Genomic DNA, 17,579 nt, shown 5'->3' with positions numbered 1-17,579 from the left:
GAAGTTGTAGTGGTTTTACTGAAAAATGTTGTTCACATTTTGGTTGTTGATTATTATAGAAATTGACTACTGTCACATTGGCTAAGGTCCTAAGGATGACTTGAGACGTTGTGAAGAGGAGGATGATGATGATGTTGCTATTCAAGAAAAGGCAAGGCAGTGAGATGATTGGAAAAATGATAACCTACATCGTGTTGGCAATAAGAAGCTCAATTCTTATAGAGATTATTTTCATGTGGATGGTAATTCTTGTAATGTTAGTCTTGTATCTTATAGATAAATAGATAATTTTAACTTCAGTAGCAGTGAAAGTCTAATTATCCATTTCTTAGCTTTTATCATACATTTGTTTTAGTAAATAATAATTCAAATACAACAAACTTATTTCTTTTCTGTGAATATCAAAATTGACCTGTGTCCAGCTATTATTCAATTGTGGATTAACCCTACTAAACATCCTATAACAAAAAATATTATTCTAATTTATGACTTAGTTTTTGTTAAAAGATTAACACATTAACACACTTAAAAAATATTATGCAATTTTTTTCATATATAATATTTATAACTATTAGCCAAAACTGGGTTGGGCATAATTATGATTTTCCACCATGCGCAAGCATGGTGAACATCTGCTAGTTTCAATGAAATGGGCCAGACGTTTGAGAGCTCCTGGTGGCGGCTATATAAAGAAGAAAAAGCGAGATTCAGAGGCATCACTACTTTTAGCCTTAGTTTTTACCTTTTTGCAAGATTGGTCAGACGTTTTTCTTTGCTTTTTGTTTTTTTCTTCGGCAGCAATTACATTAGGAATTAGGTAGCTTTAGCTTTTCTTTTTCGGCCGAATGGGTCAGAGACAGAAGATTTTTCTTTCCCTTGTTTTTGGCGTTTGCGTCTGACTCTTTTGCTTTTCGCTTTCGGATCTATTCAATTTCCGTTGGCTTTGGCATTGAACTTGGGGAATCCAGTACGGACTCCCACGCAGAGTCAAGCGAGACTTTTCACTTTTTCTATTTTCGCTATTTCACCAATCCAGATTCTTTGATGTTTGCGTGGATGAAATCAATTAAATCGCGTGAGCTTGACATGATGAGGAGCGGCTAATTTTCTCCTCTACCCAAAGGTTGACGCGAGAGCGCGGTCCATAATATCTGTGAGATCTAATCGAATCTTCATTATTTCTTCCAATTTATTGCTATTCGTGCGTTTCCTGAATTAATTGTTCATGGGTATTTTATTAATTGAATATCAACGGCCGGGTATTTAATTTAATTTAATAGCCTACTGTCACATTAACTAAATTGAATCCGTAATTGTTCATTTAGTTGATACCTAGTGGTGACCACTATAATTGGCTTTATGTTGGGGAAACGTAAGATCTAGCTTAAATAAACCCTCTTAGCGTGTTTATTGGTTAGGGTTGGGTTCTTCTAACTTTAATGCAATTGGGTAATTAAATTCATACGGTCGTAGATAGGGTTGTTATCTGGTTAGGGAAGCAGTCAATGATCGTACCTTGACTGTCGAAAAAGTAAGGAAGAATTGGTTGTTAGAACTTGTTGATAACTATAACCAACCTAGTGATGAATGGATGAAATATCTTTGCATCGATGATCATTTAATTGGACCGTGCCTGAGCAGTTGATCCTTTGGGTAGAACTTTAATTAATTGCTATTTTTAGTGAATTGTGCTTTGTGAGTTAGTTCTAAATTTAGTTCGCTTTATTTTTATTTTTATTTTATTTATTTGCCTCCCATTGAAAATCCCCCAATTTCGTTCTACTAATTTGGAAAGAAATAATTTCCTACCCGCTCCTTGTGGAATTGACCCAACTTGCCATTGTACGCAAAATCAATATTTTTATAGACAAATATGGTATATCGGATCGAGCAAACTCTTCGGGAACAGGGTGAATCAAGTAACTCATTGCACACCTAGGGTCCCTGTTCCAGTACTTGGATTTGTTCTATAATTATTTGTGGTGGTAATTAGGACTTTTTAGTAATTATTATTGCACAGGTTCGGCACCTGTCAATTTTTGGCGCCGTTGCCGGGGAGCTGGCGTTTGGATTATTTATTTCTTTTCAAATTCAGTATTTATTTTATTTTATTTTATTCTTCTTGGTATTTTTGCTAGTTTATGCCCCGTTCTTTTCGCACAGGTAAATTGGTATACGACCCTGAAGTTGAGAAGGCAGCGCGTAGGCGGAGGCAAGAAACCAATAGACGTAAAGAAGGGCAATTATTTAGTGCAAACGAGTCAGTGGAAGACGAAGTAAGCATGGCCAACACCCAAACATTAAGGGAGCTGGCTGCCCCGGAGCTGACTCACCAGCCCTTATGCATCACATTCCTCTCTTTGGCGGAGAATATTGCTTTCGAACTAAAGTCGGGGTTGATTCACCTCTTACCCTCTTTCCATGGGCTATCTGGCGAAGAACCCCACAAGCACATTAAGGAGTTCGAGGTGTTTGCTTTAGTATGAAACCTCCTGGGGTCACTGAAGAGCAAATTAAACTGAGAGCTTTCCCGTTCTCTCTCAAGGATGCAGTTAAAGATTGGTTGTACTACCTACCAGCGGGTAGTATTACCACATAGGTACAGTTGAAAAAGAAGTTTTTGAAAAAATTCTTCCCTGCATCCCGGGCTGCGAGTTTGAGGAAGGAAATCTGCAGCATTAAACAGTATCTCGGGAAGTTCTTGTATGAATATTGGGAAAGGTTTAACAAGTTGTGCACTAGATGCCCGCAGCATAAAATTAGTGAACAACTGTTAATCCAATACTTCTATGAAGGACTCCAATCAACTGATAGGAGTATCATTGACGCTGCGAGTGGGGGAGCACTGGCAAACAAGACACCAAGGGAAGCGTGGGAGCTTATCGAAGCCATGGTAGAGAATTCTCAACAGTTTGGCTTCCGTGAGAGTAACCCTACTCGCATGGTTAATGAGGTGGAGTCAACATCTATTCAGCAACAGTTGTCGGAGCTCACATCCGTTGTTCGACAATTGGCTTTGGGAAATGTGCCCCAAGTAAAGGCCTGTGGAATCTGCACAAATATGGGCCACCATACTGACTCATGCCCTATGTTGAAAGAGGATGGGGCTGAACAAGTGAACATGGCCGGAGGCGTGCCCGCGCCTCGTAGACCGTATGACCCATACTCCAACACATACAACCCGGGTTGGAGAGATCACCCCAATTTCAACTATGGTAATAGGCCACAAAATGCATTCTCAAGTCGTCCACCAAGATTTCAGCAATCTTGGCAACAGAAGTCCCAACCCTCGGCCTCAAACTCAAGAAGTTCTTTGGAGGAGATTGTCAAGAGTTTGGCCACAACTACCACTCAGCTCCAGCAGGAGACTAGGACCTTAGTCACGACCACTGCTTAACTCCAGCAAGAGACTAGGTCCTTAGTCGCGAGCACCACCCAGTTCCAACAGGACACCAAAGCAGGCATGAAAGACATGGAGACTCGAATGAGTCAAATGGCAACTGCCATTAATCGCCTAGAGTCCCATGTTTATGGAAAATTGCCATCTCAACCCGAGCCAAATCCCAGAAATGTAAGTGCCATGACATTAAGGAGTGGCAAAGAGGTGGAGGGACCTAAGTTGGTAAATTCGAAAAGCAAAAGTGAGGAGGCGATAGAAAAGGAGATTGAAGAGGAAGGGCGCATTCGCGAAGAGCCTAAGGTAACATCTATTCCTTCGATCCCTATTAAATCTAATATAGCACCTTTTCCTTGCAGGTTGGAAAAGACAAAGAGGGCAGAAAAGGAAAAAGAAATCCTGGATGTGTTCCGCAAAGTTCAAGTAAACATCCCCCTATTGGACGCGATCAAGCAGGTACCCAAGTACGTAAAGTTCTTGAAAGACTTGTGCGTTAACAAAAGAAAGCTAAGGGGTGATAAAAGAGTGATGGTAGGAGAGAATGTATCAGCTGTACTTCAAAGGAAACTCCCACCCAAATGCGGAGATTCAGGTATGTTTACTATCCCCTGTAAGATTGGCCATTCTAATATCAAAAATGCCATGATAGATTTAGGGGTTTCTGTTAATGTAATGTCTAAGTCAATCTATGATTCCCTAAATTTAGGACCTTTAAAAGAAACGGGGATAATAATTCAATTGGCTGAACGTACATGTGCTTATCCGGATGGGATAGTTGAGGATGTTTTAGTACAAGTAGATGGATTAATGTTTCCTGCTGATTTTTATGTGCTTTACATGGATGATAGAAGTGCTCCAAATCCATCACCTATTATATTAGGAAGACCATTTTTGAGTACTGCCCAGACTAAAATTGATGTTAGTAAGGATACTCTCACGATGGAATTTGATGGAGAAATAGTCTATTTTAATATTTTTGATACAATAAAACATCCTGTTAACTCTCATTTTGTGTTTGCTATGTATACCACTAATCCCTCTGTGCAAGAATTTTCTAAATTTGCTTATAGGGGTAAATTCAAGATTGTTGCGAACAAGTCCTATAGGATGAAAGCAATTCATGAGGTAAAAATGGAGAGAAAATTTAGGAAAAAGGTTGCACTCAATGGCCATGTGGATCCCGGAGGAGGGCCACCAATTACAAAGAAAATTCAATTACATCCAAACTAAAGAGTGGTGCTATGTCTAGCCAAAGACATTAAAGAAAGGCGCTACTTGGGAGGCAACCCAAGGCTTCTTTTGTTTTAATTTTCTTATATTTTTGAAGTTTTTGTTAAGTGTTAGTGTCATTTAGTGGGTTGTTATTTTGTGACAGGAAGTTGGCAGTTAGACATGCCCACGCTAGGTTGTCACACCTAAGGAATGGAGTTTTGGAATTGACGCTTCAGTCTTCTCCTTCCTGTTGGTGTTGCATCCATCGCCGCCACTCCACCTTGCGTCCGCCGCCGCCATACCACCTTGTGCACGCAGCCGTCTCACCTCCTCCGCCTTAGTGTCTCACTTTCCCTCCCCGGTGGTCAGGAAAGTTTCTTTTCTTTTCTCCTAATACTTCATTTGTCTTTTCTATATTGAGGACAATGTAGGTTTTAGGTGTGAGAGAGTGGCTTCCATTATTTCTTTTTGCTTTGTTACTCTAAAAAAAAAACAAACAAAAAAGAAAAAACAAACAAACAAAAAAAGAAAAAACAAACAAAAATGGAAAAAATGAAAAAAAAATTGAAAACATTGTAGTTAGTCGGTTTTTTATCTATTTCTATGCTTGTTAATGCTGGAGCATGTTGCTGTGATGAATGACATAATCAAGGTGCGTGGGTATGTGGGTAAATATGCTAGCTATGCATTTTGTTTTCCCTTGGCAGTGTTGTTGAGTGTTGAATACACTGGACTTGACCCATTCTTGAAACTTTTGGGAGCTTTTGAGGCTTATATGAGCACATTATACTTGTTTGCTCTATTTTTTGTTTGATTGAGTGGGTAGCACACATGGTATTGGCATTCTAGAACTTGCTATTTTATACATGTCAAAACCACATTTTGTTGAACTGGATGCATTTGAAATGATAAGAGCATTTAGGATTTAACCCTCTTTAGCTATCTAAAACCAAGTCCTCATCTTATCTCCCGATAGTGAACCAATTTGAGCTTTTATCCTTCTCTTTGTCTGTTAACCATGTTTGATAACCCATGACCTTTTTAGACTTTCTTGTTCAATCTTGTGTTATTAAGAGATGTCTGAAATTTATTACTTGTGCAAGGCAAATAAATCTATGGTCACAAGTGTTAGCAGAATAGATGCTATATGGTGCTGTTTCTGTACATCTGAAATTGAAAAAAAAAAGGAAAAAATCAAGGGAGTGATCAGGCGACTATGGCTTACAGAGCGTGCCCACGCCTTGCAAGCCGCCTGTTGTAAAAAAAAAAAAAAAAAAATCTTGCCGGCACCTGCACAGTGTGCGTAGCAGGTGAAACTGCCTCGTTTGTGAAACTCCTCCGGTGAAGCATTGTGGTTATATGGTAGGTTTCAGACAGTCCCTCGACACATTACCCCCTCTCTATGCCTTCCTATCCCGCCTTTTACCTAAATCCCATTACAACCCGATCAAAGTCCCTTTGATTTGTGTATTTAGCTCACTTTTCAGTGGTGGAGATGTGATAAATGTGCAAGCCTATAGTAAGGCCATTCCATTAGGTTGATTCGAGCATCCCCAGTATTTATATATTCTCTTTGAATTACAACCTGTCCGGTGTGTTCTAATTTTGGTGATATTGTCAGGGATCTGAAATGCTTGTGTTAGTATAAACTACTACATGACCTCTGCTCTCTTGGTTGTACTTTTGAGCTCCGAAATGCTTGAGGGCAAGCATTGCCTAGGTGTGGGGGGGTTTGACAGAGCCATTATTTGGCACGTTTCGCAGTGTTATTTTGTCCTAATTTTGGCTATTTACTGTGCTAAGTACTGAGGTTTAACTTATATTTCATATTTGTATGAATTATAGGTGGTCGGCATTAAAAATGATCTCTTGAGGCAAATTTACAGAAGACCCTTCGTCTCAGAGCGTGGCCACGCCTTAAAAGGTAGACGTTACCGAAAAGCCGGACCCTGGTCCACGTGAACCGCGAGAAGCACAGGATTAAAACTCTAAAAGGCTAGCTTTTGTTTCAATGAAATGGGTCAGACGTCTTAGAGCTCCTGGCGGCGGCTATATAAAGAAGAAAAAGCGAGATTCAGAGGTATCACTACTTTTAGCCATAGTTTTTACCTTTTTGCAAAATTGGTCAGACGTTTTTCTTTGCTTTTTGTTTTTTTCTTCGGCAGCAATTACATTAGGAATTAGGTAGCTTTAGCTTTTCTTTTTCGGCCGAATGGGTCAGAGACAGAAGACTTTTCTTTCCCTTGTTTTTGGCGTTTGCGTTTGACTCTTTTGCTTTTCGCTTTCGGATCTATTCAATTTCCGTTGGCTTTGGCATTGAACTTAGGGAATCCAGTACGGACTCCCATGCAGAGTCAAGCAAGACTTTTCACTTTTTCTATCTTCGCTACTTCACCAATCCAGAATCTTTGATGTTTGCGTGGATGAAATCAATTAAATCGCGTGAGCTTAACATGACGAGGAGCGGCTAATTTTTTCCTCTATCCAAAAGTTGACGCGAGGGCGCGGTCCATAATATCTGTGAGATCTAATCGAATCTTCATTATTTCTTCCAATTTATTGCTATTCGTGCGTTTCCTGAATTAATTGTTCGTGGGTATTTTATTAATTGAATATCAACGGCCGGGTATTTGATTTAATTTAATAGCCTACTGTCACATTAACTAAATTGAATCCGTAATTGTTCGTTTAGTTGATACCTAGTGGCGACCACTATAATTGGATTTATGTTGGAGAAACGTAAGATCTAGCTTAAATAAACCCTCTTAGCGTGTTTATTGGTTAGGGTTGGGTTCTTCTAACTTTAATGCAATTGGGTAATTAAATTCATACGGTCGTACTTAGGGTTGTTATCTGGTTAGAGAAGCAGTCAATGGTCGTACCTTGACTGTCGAAAAAGTACGGAAGAACTGGTTGTCAGAGCTTGTTGATAACTATAACCAACCTAGTGATGAATGGATGAAATATCTTTGTATCGATGATCATTTAATTGGACCGTGCCTGAGCAGTTGATCCTTTGGGTAGAACTTTTATTAATTGCTATTTTTAGTGAATTGTGCTTTGTGAGTTAGTTCTGAATTTAGTTCGCTTTATTTTTATTCTTATTTTTATTTTATTTATTTGCCTCCCATTGAAAATCCCCCAATTTCGTTCTACTAATTTGGAAAGAAATAATTTCCTACCCGCTCCCTGTGGAATCGACCCTACTTGCCATTGTACGCAAAATCAATATTTTTATAGACAAATCTAGTATATCGGATCGAGCAAACTCTTCGGGAACATGGTGAATCAAGTAACCTATTGCACACCTAGGATCCCTGTTCCAGTACTTGGATTTGTTCTATAATTATTTGTGGTGGTAATTAGGACTTTTTAGTAATTATTATTGCACAGGTTCGGCACCTGTCACCTTGAACTGCCAAGTACCTTAACTGAATAAGCATAGTAACTTCACTAGGAAAATGAAATCCTAGATTAATATCCCATAAATCCAACACTCTAAGACGTTTGAGGCGAAAAACGAATGAGAAGCTGTATATATTTGCAAAGCCCCCCTTCATCCTGAGCAGAGAATAGCAGAGAGTGTATATGGGGACCAAATAGCCTTGACTTCACAAAATGCTTTCTTTGCGAGTAAACACATAACCTATGCAGGTTATAGGGCTCATCAAAATTATGAAGCTCATCATACCCACGTACCAACTGCAGAAAATTTTCTTCTTTGGCTTTTGCCATGCAAAACTCATGCAACAAATCATGAATGCAGCAAGTTTTAACCCCCCCCCCCCTATGGAGCTTTTTTTGGCAACCATAACCAAGGTTCTACTAATAAGAGCCATCATGTTGTCCTCTGCCATCTCCTCCATGCTCTTCAGCTCACTCTTCTGCACGAATCCCTCAGCAATCCATAACCGCATTAACCTCCAAACCGGAATTTCTTTGTCCACCAAAAATGCTCCAAAATAAAGAAGGCATCGTTTTAGGTAAATAGGTAAATGCTGGTAACTCAACCTAATATACTCATGCACTGGTCCGTCCCAAACACGATGTGTGAACTGAGCCTTTCTGCAACTTCTTTCCAACCATCTAGCTCCAGAGTTCCAAGAATACCTACTATGATTACAACAGTAAGTGGTAGTTCATTACAATTTTTTGCTATTTGCATCCCAAGAACCTGTAAGGCAGGAGGATAGCCTTCTTTGCGCATTAGCTTCTTTTGTAGCAATTCCCAACACTCAATTGTCAGTAAGCTGGCGAAGAGGATAAGGTTTACCTGTAGGCTTGATTAGCAAAGCCACCTCGAAAAGTCGGCTTGTCAAGAGAATTCTACTTCCGTTGGCATCATCTGGGAATGATCTTTCCAGAAGATTCCACACCTCAATATCCCAAACATCATCCAGAACAATGACATACCTTCTACCCTTCAATCGTTTGTAGAGTTGTTCAGCCAAATCATCTTCATTCATCTTATAATATTTATCAGAATTTGTCGAAGCAATACAAACCAGAATGTCAAGTAACAAATCCTTCTTGCAATCTACTTGAGAAATACAGCACCATGCATGAATATAGAAGTGAGACATAATTGAAGGATCATGGAAAACAGTTCTAGCTAAAGTTGTCTTACCAAGTCCAGGCATCCCCACAATGGAAACAATGTCCAAATGCATTGAAACTCTTGTAAGTTGATCAATTATTGCTTGTGTCTCATCATCCAAAACTACCACAGCTTCATTGATTGTTGAGATAGTACCTTGTGATGCCACATGTCTAGGGGTCTTCAAATCTTTTTGGGTTTCCAAGACATAGTTATTGTCAACAATCTCCAAGGTCCTATTTTTTAGAAGCACAATTTCTTGTGTAGTGGTATCAAAACTCACCACAGAAGATGAAAATATCTCTCCAAGCATTAAGGTATCAATGACTAACTCTGCTTTGTGCCCCATCTCTGCAAAATGGCACCAGAGAGCTTGAAGCTGCTCATGCTGGTTGCACTGCTCCAAAATATTCCCAAAGAAAGTCCTTAGGATCACAAGATCTTCTTGGACGGTTTGTAGTCTATCCGTTGTAAAAGCAGTTGAAGAAACTTCATGGCTTGCCAGTTCATTCAAATTTTCTAGTATAAGATCAATGAAGTCCACCTCACTGGCACTAGGATAGTTCAGTGCTGACTTCACCGGATACTTTTCTGCTACTTCTGCCTTAATAATTTCAATCTGTTGTAGTATAGTGAACAGAGCAACATCTATTTCCCTGGCCGATCCTAATTCCATTTCCTGTATATAAAGCGAGAAAATTACAATCCCTGCCTCTTTAATCACACCTTCAATAAGATCCTTGGTTTTTTCATGTACCACAGTAAACTCCTCTTGCTGGTGCTTGAGAATGTTGTTCAAGAACTTCAGTCCCTTATAGAGCATTTGCATTTGATACTTGGCAGAAGCCACAAAAATATTACTGTTATCCTGTAACTCCCAAAGGCAGCCTAGGCGAGAATCAACAAAATTCACCAGGATGCTACAATTACCTGCCTCCACAGTGAGAGAGTGTGATATTTCAAACGACTTTGAATCCATCAAGACATGGATATAGATCTCGCGGACTTGGGGATCAACAGGCTTGATCTTCTCTAGAATCTCAAAGACCTCTCGCCAGTCACTTGTGTCGTGAAGGAACAGAGCTGAAATGACTGCCACGGCTTCACAATGAATCAGAAGTTTTTCCAGTTGACTATGATCAACCCCTCTGATCTCGATGAAACAGATGAAATTTTTTTAAAATCTCAGCTTCTCTTCAAGGGGTTCGATTTCATGCAAAGAACTAAAATGCTTTTCGCCCCAGCTGACAAAATCAACCAGAATCTCCAATAAGGAATCCAAGAATTCCATGACTTCATCTCTGAGAATAGTACATTTACAACTGCAACTGGAACCGGCTTGCTGCATCATGAAATCCATGAAGTTAACGTATAACTCACTAATTCCTGGGTTAAAAGACCCGATCTTTTCTCGAAATTCAGCGACCCTGTCAGGAAAATATTTAGAATAGCATTGAACTCCATCCTCCATTCTATGGGAGTTCAGAGAGTTAAAAAGGTGCTGCCCATCATTCTGAACAGAATCTCCAAGACTAGATGACAAGCTGGAACTTACATCATGTTTGCTCCATTTTTTTGCACAAAAAGAGAGAGTTCTGAGAAGTCTTACCTCCAGCTACAGCCCAACCAAGTCCACATCCTTACTGGGGTGGCTGTCCAGCAACTCCAGTTCATCTAAGATTGAATCAATGCAAATGGAGGCCATAATCTCTCTTGGGATGGATCTGCCTTTTATTTTCCTCAGCTCTCCAATCTATGTGTAAAAATTTCATGACTACCTCTGGATTATTGGGAAGAGATGAGGCATATGTTCGCGTCGCACTTCCCACCGCTCCCCTTGCTCTTTTGGTTACTCACTACTCAGAAGTCAATCAATATGTTGTCTTCTTTAAGGTTTTTTATAACTAGTAATAGTTGACGTGCAAAGCACGTGATTGTAATATTTTAAAATATATTATTTTTTAAATACTAAAAAATTTTTATAAAATTTTGATCATCAACATCATAATATAGTATTTTTATGTTATTTATTTTTTTAAACTAGTTACTTTTAAAAATTTTATTAAATGAAAAGAGACAGAAAACATTCCAATGTAGTTGACATATCCCTTAAGATTAAATTTAAAATCACGAAGAAACACTTTTTGATTTATAACTTGAACTCTAACATATCAAATATTGATAATATCATGTTTTACCAAAAGTATTGTATATTCATGACATTATTGCATATAAACCACAATCATCAAAATTTTTTATCAACGAAGAATATAATTAAGTTAGAAAAATAAACATACATGTAATTTGAATTCTTTGTATTATGTTAATTCTATTTTTGTCAATAATGGAGTATAAATAATAAGTTTTTTTTGCTTGTACATTCTAACAATTGAATTTTATAGATAGAGATAGTTGGAGTTTTCCTATTTTCCTTTTCTTTTATTCATGTTTTTAGCACAATCCAATGCGAAACAAGAGCAACAAGTCTACTTTTTTCATATGAGGACAATATTTTTTATTTTAATATTAGTTTTTTTGATGATCATGAAATTGGAATGAGAATTGTGGCTAATTAATAATTTTAATATTAAGTTTTTGTATATTACAATGTTTTAGTTTTTAATTGCCAACTTTTAATCCATAACCGCTATCATTATTATCAATTATTGGAATGCATTAAATCTGTTTAATTACAATTATAATTAAAAATTCCTCATTAAAAACTATTTACCTACCCTTGGGACTCCATCTCCTATTATTATACATATCAAAATTTTTTAATTGGGTAGGGTTGGATTTAATTTTTCAAATTCAAACCCTAACTAGACCCAGATCCAATAAAAGAATCATGAGTCTGGATAGGGTTTAGGTAGGATCTAATTTTTCATGATTTATATCCAATTTAAAACGATAAGAGATTTGTAATTTACGCATTTTTCAATTGTTTGAGGCTTAAGGGATTTGGTCATCTTCTTCAGCAACAAAAAGTTTTTGTAGACGCCAACATTATGGCTAGAATGGAAACTTAATTAACGTTGTGCAGTCAACCACTGCTGATTGGGAGGATTAAATACCTACACTCATATTGGGGCGAATTTCTTAGTATATTGTCAATTTTGAAAAAGTTCACAAAATTGGGGGTATTCGGGGTGGAATGCTGAGTAAGGGGTCGCCGCAATTGAGAGTTGAGTCTACTAGTAAAAACACTTTTAATTTTCCTTTATTTTAGTTTCATGTATTTTGGGTCAGTTTTTGTAAAAAAAAAAAAAACATCTTTGGTCAAATCGCTTCGCCGCTCAATTGATGAGCAGCGAAGCTTTTGTCCTTACTAGTGAGACGGCCTGCGCGTTGCGCAGGAGGACTAATATTTCCCGTGTTAATTGTTTTTTGTTGTATGAGTTTATTAGTATATATCTCTGTTATTATTTAATTCATGCGGATCATTAGGGAATTATAATTTTTGTTAAAAGTTAACTATTATGAAATATATAGAATACATGAGAACAATAATATATAGAATGCATAAGAATAAATTAAAAAATTGTATAAGGTTATTTTGCATTTGGATCAGGATAATTAGAAAATTGTAAAGTGAATCATTCCCAAAGAGTATTAATCATTATTGACACAAAAAATAGGGGATCCTGAAAATCAATTAAACACTTGAACCATAGAACTTGACACTGCTAAAAATTAATCACCACATGTCACAATAATAAAACCCATTTTTTAAAGTTACTAAAGCCAACAATAGTTTATTAATTGTTTCCTCAATAATTGTGCATTTATAGAACACTTAACAATTTTATTCTATGTTAACCCAACAATAATTTATTAATTGTTTCCTCAATAATTGTGCATTTACAAAACATGTATCAATTTTATTTCATGTCACAGTAATAAAAGCCATTTTTAAAGTCACTAAAGCCAACAACAATTTATCAATTATTTCCTTGGTAATTTTGCATTTTCAGAACACTTCAAAAGCAAATAATTAATCACAAAAAATCAACTTTCATAGGTTTCACTTTTTATACCACCAATTATGAATTCAGTCAACATGTCCAATAAATACACCAAAACTATAGCAACTGTTAAAAAACAAACAAATAATTGATGAAAATAGCCCTAACATCCAATAACAATTGCAGGATAACCGCTTGACAAAAAAAATCACTGTGCATAGGGCAACTTTTCCTTTATATTGTTAGATATGTATATCTCTATTACTCACTAAGTTCAATAAATATAGGCCTATTTCTTTTTCCATTAATATTGGATCATTAATCCACAGTAAAAGACGTGTATTACTACATTATTTTTCAAATTTAGAGTACTTTAATTTTCAAATGTAAGAAATAGTCTAATTAATGTTACATGTTTAAATAAATAATATAAAAAGATCAGCACACAATATCGCTTTTCAATTTACTGCAATTTAGAGCTATTAGAGAAAACAAATATGTTAAAATATTTTATAATAATTATATATACACTAAACATGGATATATTAGTAAAATAACAAACTAATTATTCTTTTAAAAAGGAAATAGACTCATAATGTAGCACACATAGAAGACAAAAGTAAGCTCATGTTTATAGAATATATATATATATATATATATAGAATGAAAAGTATAATAATAAAAATAAGGGAATTAAAATTTTTCCAATAATTATATAGACTAAATATGTATATATAGACTAATATATATCCTTCTAATTGTACGTTTGAAAAAGCTATAGAATTAGAAGCCATTTTTAGTTGAAACCTATGGCATCTTAACCGATTTTGCTTACTTATATGATGATAATGTTGGACTTGTTATTTTTTCCCTCTAGCTCAAGAATTACAGCATAATCGCTTGACCAAAATGGAGCTATTCATTATACAATTCTCCCTTTTATATATTTAGATTAGATATATATATATATTGGAGAGCTTGACAGAGATTTTCTTCTTTTTTTTTCTGGTTTTCTTGGTGAGGCGGCCCGGGGTGGGTTGTATTGGAGAAGATAAAAGGGCATATGGCAGAGCTCTAAAACAAGGCCTGCAGCATTACTTACAATAGAGAGCGTACAGGTATAGCTCTCTTTTGTGAGTCCTAGCCCCTGTAGCCCACATAGCACAATAATACAGCTAACAAGCCTCAGCCACAGCCAGACCTTTTTATTGAAATATAATGCCAAGAGCCATCTTAATAATTGTTGTCTTTTTCCGGCAAAAGAGAATCAATGAAATAGCCAGCTTAACCGATTCTTCCTAAAGCCAGAGCCAGCCACATGACAAAAGACCAAAATGCCGCTTGACAATTGCCCTCAAAGTTGCCCAAAATTACGTGATAACCGCTTGACCAAAATTGCACTGTTCCTTCTCCAACTCCCGCTTTTATATAGTTAGATGTTCTAGTTTTTTTCCTTTTTTTTTCCGAAGCATTCTTCCTACCTTTTTATTTTTTTTTTTCGAAGCATTCTTCCTATCTTTTATTATTTCATATGTAACTTTTAATAAGTTATTTATTATTTCATATGTAATTTTAATAAGTGTCACCGCTCATTCTAATTTTTTTTTTTTTGCGAAGCATTCTTCCTACCTTTTATTATTTCATATGTAATTTTTAATAAGTTATTTAATGTTTAATAAAGGTAGCGCGACCAAGTTTTTTCCTGCCCTTTTTACGTAACCCTTAAATAGGTGTAATTAGAATTTTACGTTTTACATGAAATACTAATTTTCAAATTACAATGTAATACTTTTTAAATTAAAATTCTTAAATCATATTACTAAAATTCTATTATAAACCAAAATCATCAAAAATTTAAAATATGATATAAGCATAATGAGAAATTTATAAATTAACATGATAATCAAGTATGCTATTAAATTACTAATAAAATTTACTTCAGTCATATTTTTAAATTTTATAATATTATTATCGCAATCAATAATGATAAATAATACAATATTTACAGAATGTAATAATTAGTATATAAACTTAAATAATAATAAATTAGGCATAGTTAGAGTTTAGGATTTAAATAATTGGTATGGTATTAAAAATATTCTAAAAATTTACGTAAGCCATATTTTTAAAAGTTTTAATGGTAATGCTAAATTGAATAATAATAAATAATGCAACATTAAACAATATTTATAGAATGTAATAATTAGCAATAATTTGCATTATGTATTAGCAATATTTATAGAATCTATAAATATTTTTTAATGTTGCATTATGTATTATTATTCAATTTAGCATTACCATTAAAATTTTTAAAAATATGACTTAGGTAAATTTTAGAATGTTTTTAATACCATACCAATTATTTAAATCCTAAACTATAATTATACCTGATTTATTATTATTTAAGTTTATATACTAATTATTACATTCTATAAATATTGTATTATTTATCATTATTGATTGTGATAATAATATTATAAAATTTAAAAACATGACTTAAGTAAATTTTATTAGTAATTTAATAGCATACTCCATTATCATGTTAATTTATAAATTTCACATTATTCTAATATTATATTTTAATTTTTTATAATTTTGATTTATAATAGAATTTTAGTAATATGATTTAAGAATTTTAATTTAAAAAGTGTTACACTGTAATTTGAAAATTAGTATTTCATGTAAAACGTAAAATCCTAATTACGTCTATTTAAGGTTACATAAAAATGCCAGGAAAAAACTTGGTTGCTCTGCCTTTTGTTAAACATTAAATAACTTATTAAAAATTACATATGAAATAATAAAAGGTAGGGAGAATGCTTCGCAAAAAAAATAAACTAGAATGAGCGGCGACACTTATTAAAAATTACATATGAAATAATAAATAATTTATTATATATGAAATTAAACATTAAATAACTTATTAAAAATTACATATAAAATAATAAAAATTAGGAGAATGCTTCGAAAAAGGGAAATTTGACCAAGTCACCTACTCGGTCCCATCACCAAATTCACCAAATTCGATTAGCAAATAAGGACAAAAGCTTAGCCGCTCATCTGATGAGCGGCGAAGCAATTTGACCAAGATTCCTTCGCCGCTCGTGAAGGGGTTTTGAAAAGAAAAAGAAAAAAAAGAATCGATCCAAAATACATGAAACCAAAATAAATGAAAATGAAAATTATTTTTATTAGTAGCCTCACTTCTCACTTGGGGCGACCCCTTATTCGGCAATTCCCTCTAAATAACCCTAATTTTCTGAACTTTTTCAAATTGAACAATATTCTAAGAAATTCGCCTTACAGTGGATCATCTTATCTTGTAAAAATTTAAAAAAAAAAACATAGAAATACTGCAAGCGAAGGGTTAGAGAAACACGACAAGACACTAGGATAAGTAACATTATCTGCCTAGTTCCATCAGGCCAAACAAGAAGGCTTAGGTAGAAAACACCAAGGAAATTCCGTTACTGCACAATTTTGTCACCTGTAGAAGTGTTTTCTGTTGCAGCTTCCTTGTAACATTTTGAGAACTTATTCATCAACCAACCAAACATAATGAAGTTACATCAAGAGTACATTTCTCTTACTTTGAGAGACAAAACAGAAACAGTAAAAAACAAAGAAAATCACCAGAGTGAAACATTAAATAGAAAATAAAATGACAAACAAGCAATGAAAAACTAAAACCAGGTATCAAGGAAACACTCTGATAGACCAAGAAATCTGCTCATTGGTGAAGGGCTTGCTAGACATAATTTCTTAAGAAAGAATATGACACCCTGGAGTAGAAACTGCTGCAGATGGAGATTTCTTCTTGTCCTCTGTCGATGAACGATCGCCTTCTATTTCTTTATGTTGCTGGATTGGCAAACCAGGAAATGAACCATCCTCTCGACTGTTAGATATGAATTAATTCCCAATAATACTCAACTTGCCAAATATTAAGAGCCAAGGTCCTCTGTTGAACTGTTACAGGACAACAACAACTCCTTCCAATGTCTTCAGCTCCTCGTGACTGACTTTTTTGTATCTTAAAGCCAAAGTAAAAGCAACATATTGATCAGTGTCAAGTTATTACAAAAGTAATCACCTATATCATAACATGTAACACAGTCATCTATTGCGTGAAACGAAGAGATTTTTAGAGATTTTAAGAAAAACTAATGTGCAGCTTGATCAGCTGTGGAAATGTTGTGCTCTTCCTTAAACAGTGGCTATTTAGACAAACAAGTTTGGTATGGTCTGAGTCATGCAATACCAAAAGGAGGATATTTGGTCCTTTTTCTAGTATCCCCTCCTGCAGAATGAAAACATGGCTTCAGGAGAAATCGATTCATCCTTAAAATTAACAGATTGGTTTGATGCTAAAACGGATATGTTTATATAACTCTTACAGTGAAAAAAA

At 35.3% G+C, this 17,579-nt stretch overlaps 2 protein-coding genes across 2 annotated transcripts; one reads left to right on the top strand and one right to left on the bottom strand.

The window, feature by feature from the left end:
* The first annotated feature begins 2,141 nt into the window (after positions 1-2,141).
* LOC113772154 lies at positions 2,142-3,397 on the top strand. The gene is made up of 2 exons (XM_027316724.1): positions 2,142-2,480; positions 2,600-3,397. The coding sequence occupies exons 1-2, from the start codon at positions 2,142-2,144 to the stop codon at positions 3,395-3,397; spliced, it is 1,137 nt and encodes a 378-aa protein (XP_027172525.1).
* Positions 3,398-8,615: 5,218 nt separating this feature from the next.
* On the bottom strand, positions 8,616-10,911 carry LOC113772146 (putative late blight resistance protein homolog R1B-17). Its single transcript, XM_027316715.1, has 4 exons — positions 10,826-10,911; positions 10,456-10,548; positions 8,883-10,354; positions 8,616-8,719 (listed from the first exon to the last, which is right to left on the bottom strand). The coding sequence occupies exons 1-4, from the start codon at positions 10,909-10,911 to the stop codon at positions 8,616-8,618; spliced, it is 1,755 nt and encodes a 584-aa protein (XP_027172516.1).
* Between the last annotated feature and the right edge of the window lie 6,668 nt (positions 10,912-17,579).

This window comes from Coffea eugenioides, chromosome 1, assembly GCF_003713205.1.
Source record: "Coffea eugenioides isolate CCC68of chromosome 1, Ceug_1.0, whole genome shotgun sequence".
Taxonomy (NCBI): domain Eukaryota; kingdom Viridiplantae; phylum Streptophyta; class Magnoliopsida; order Gentianales; family Rubiaceae; genus Coffea; species Coffea eugenioides.
Note: the sequence above shows the minus strand (reverse complement) of the source record. Positions and strands in the feature narration are given on the sequence as shown.

Excerpts from the sequence above, each read along its gene's own strand:
- LOC113772154 (XM_027316724.1), top strand. The coding sequence starts at position 2,142 with ATGCCCCGTTCTTTTCGCACAGGTAAATTGGTATACGACCCTGAAGTT. Across the intron at positions 2,481-2,599 it reads AGTTCGAGGTGTTTGCTTTA|GTACAGTTGAAAAAGAAGTT; the intron begins GTATGAAACCTC and ends ATTACCACATAG.
- LOC113772146 (XM_027316715.1), bottom strand. The coding sequence starts at position 10,911 with ATGGCCTCCATTTGCATTGATTCAATCTTAGATGAACTGGAGTTGCTG. Across the intron at positions 10,549-10,825 it reads GATGTGGACTTGGTTGGGCT|CAAGCCGGTTCCAGTTGCAG; the intron begins GTAGCTGGAGGT and ends TTCATGATGCAG. Across the intron at positions 10,355-10,455 it reads TGGAGATTCTGGTTGATTTT|AGGGGTTGATCATAGTCAAC; the intron begins GTCAGCTGGGGC and ends CATCGAGATCAG.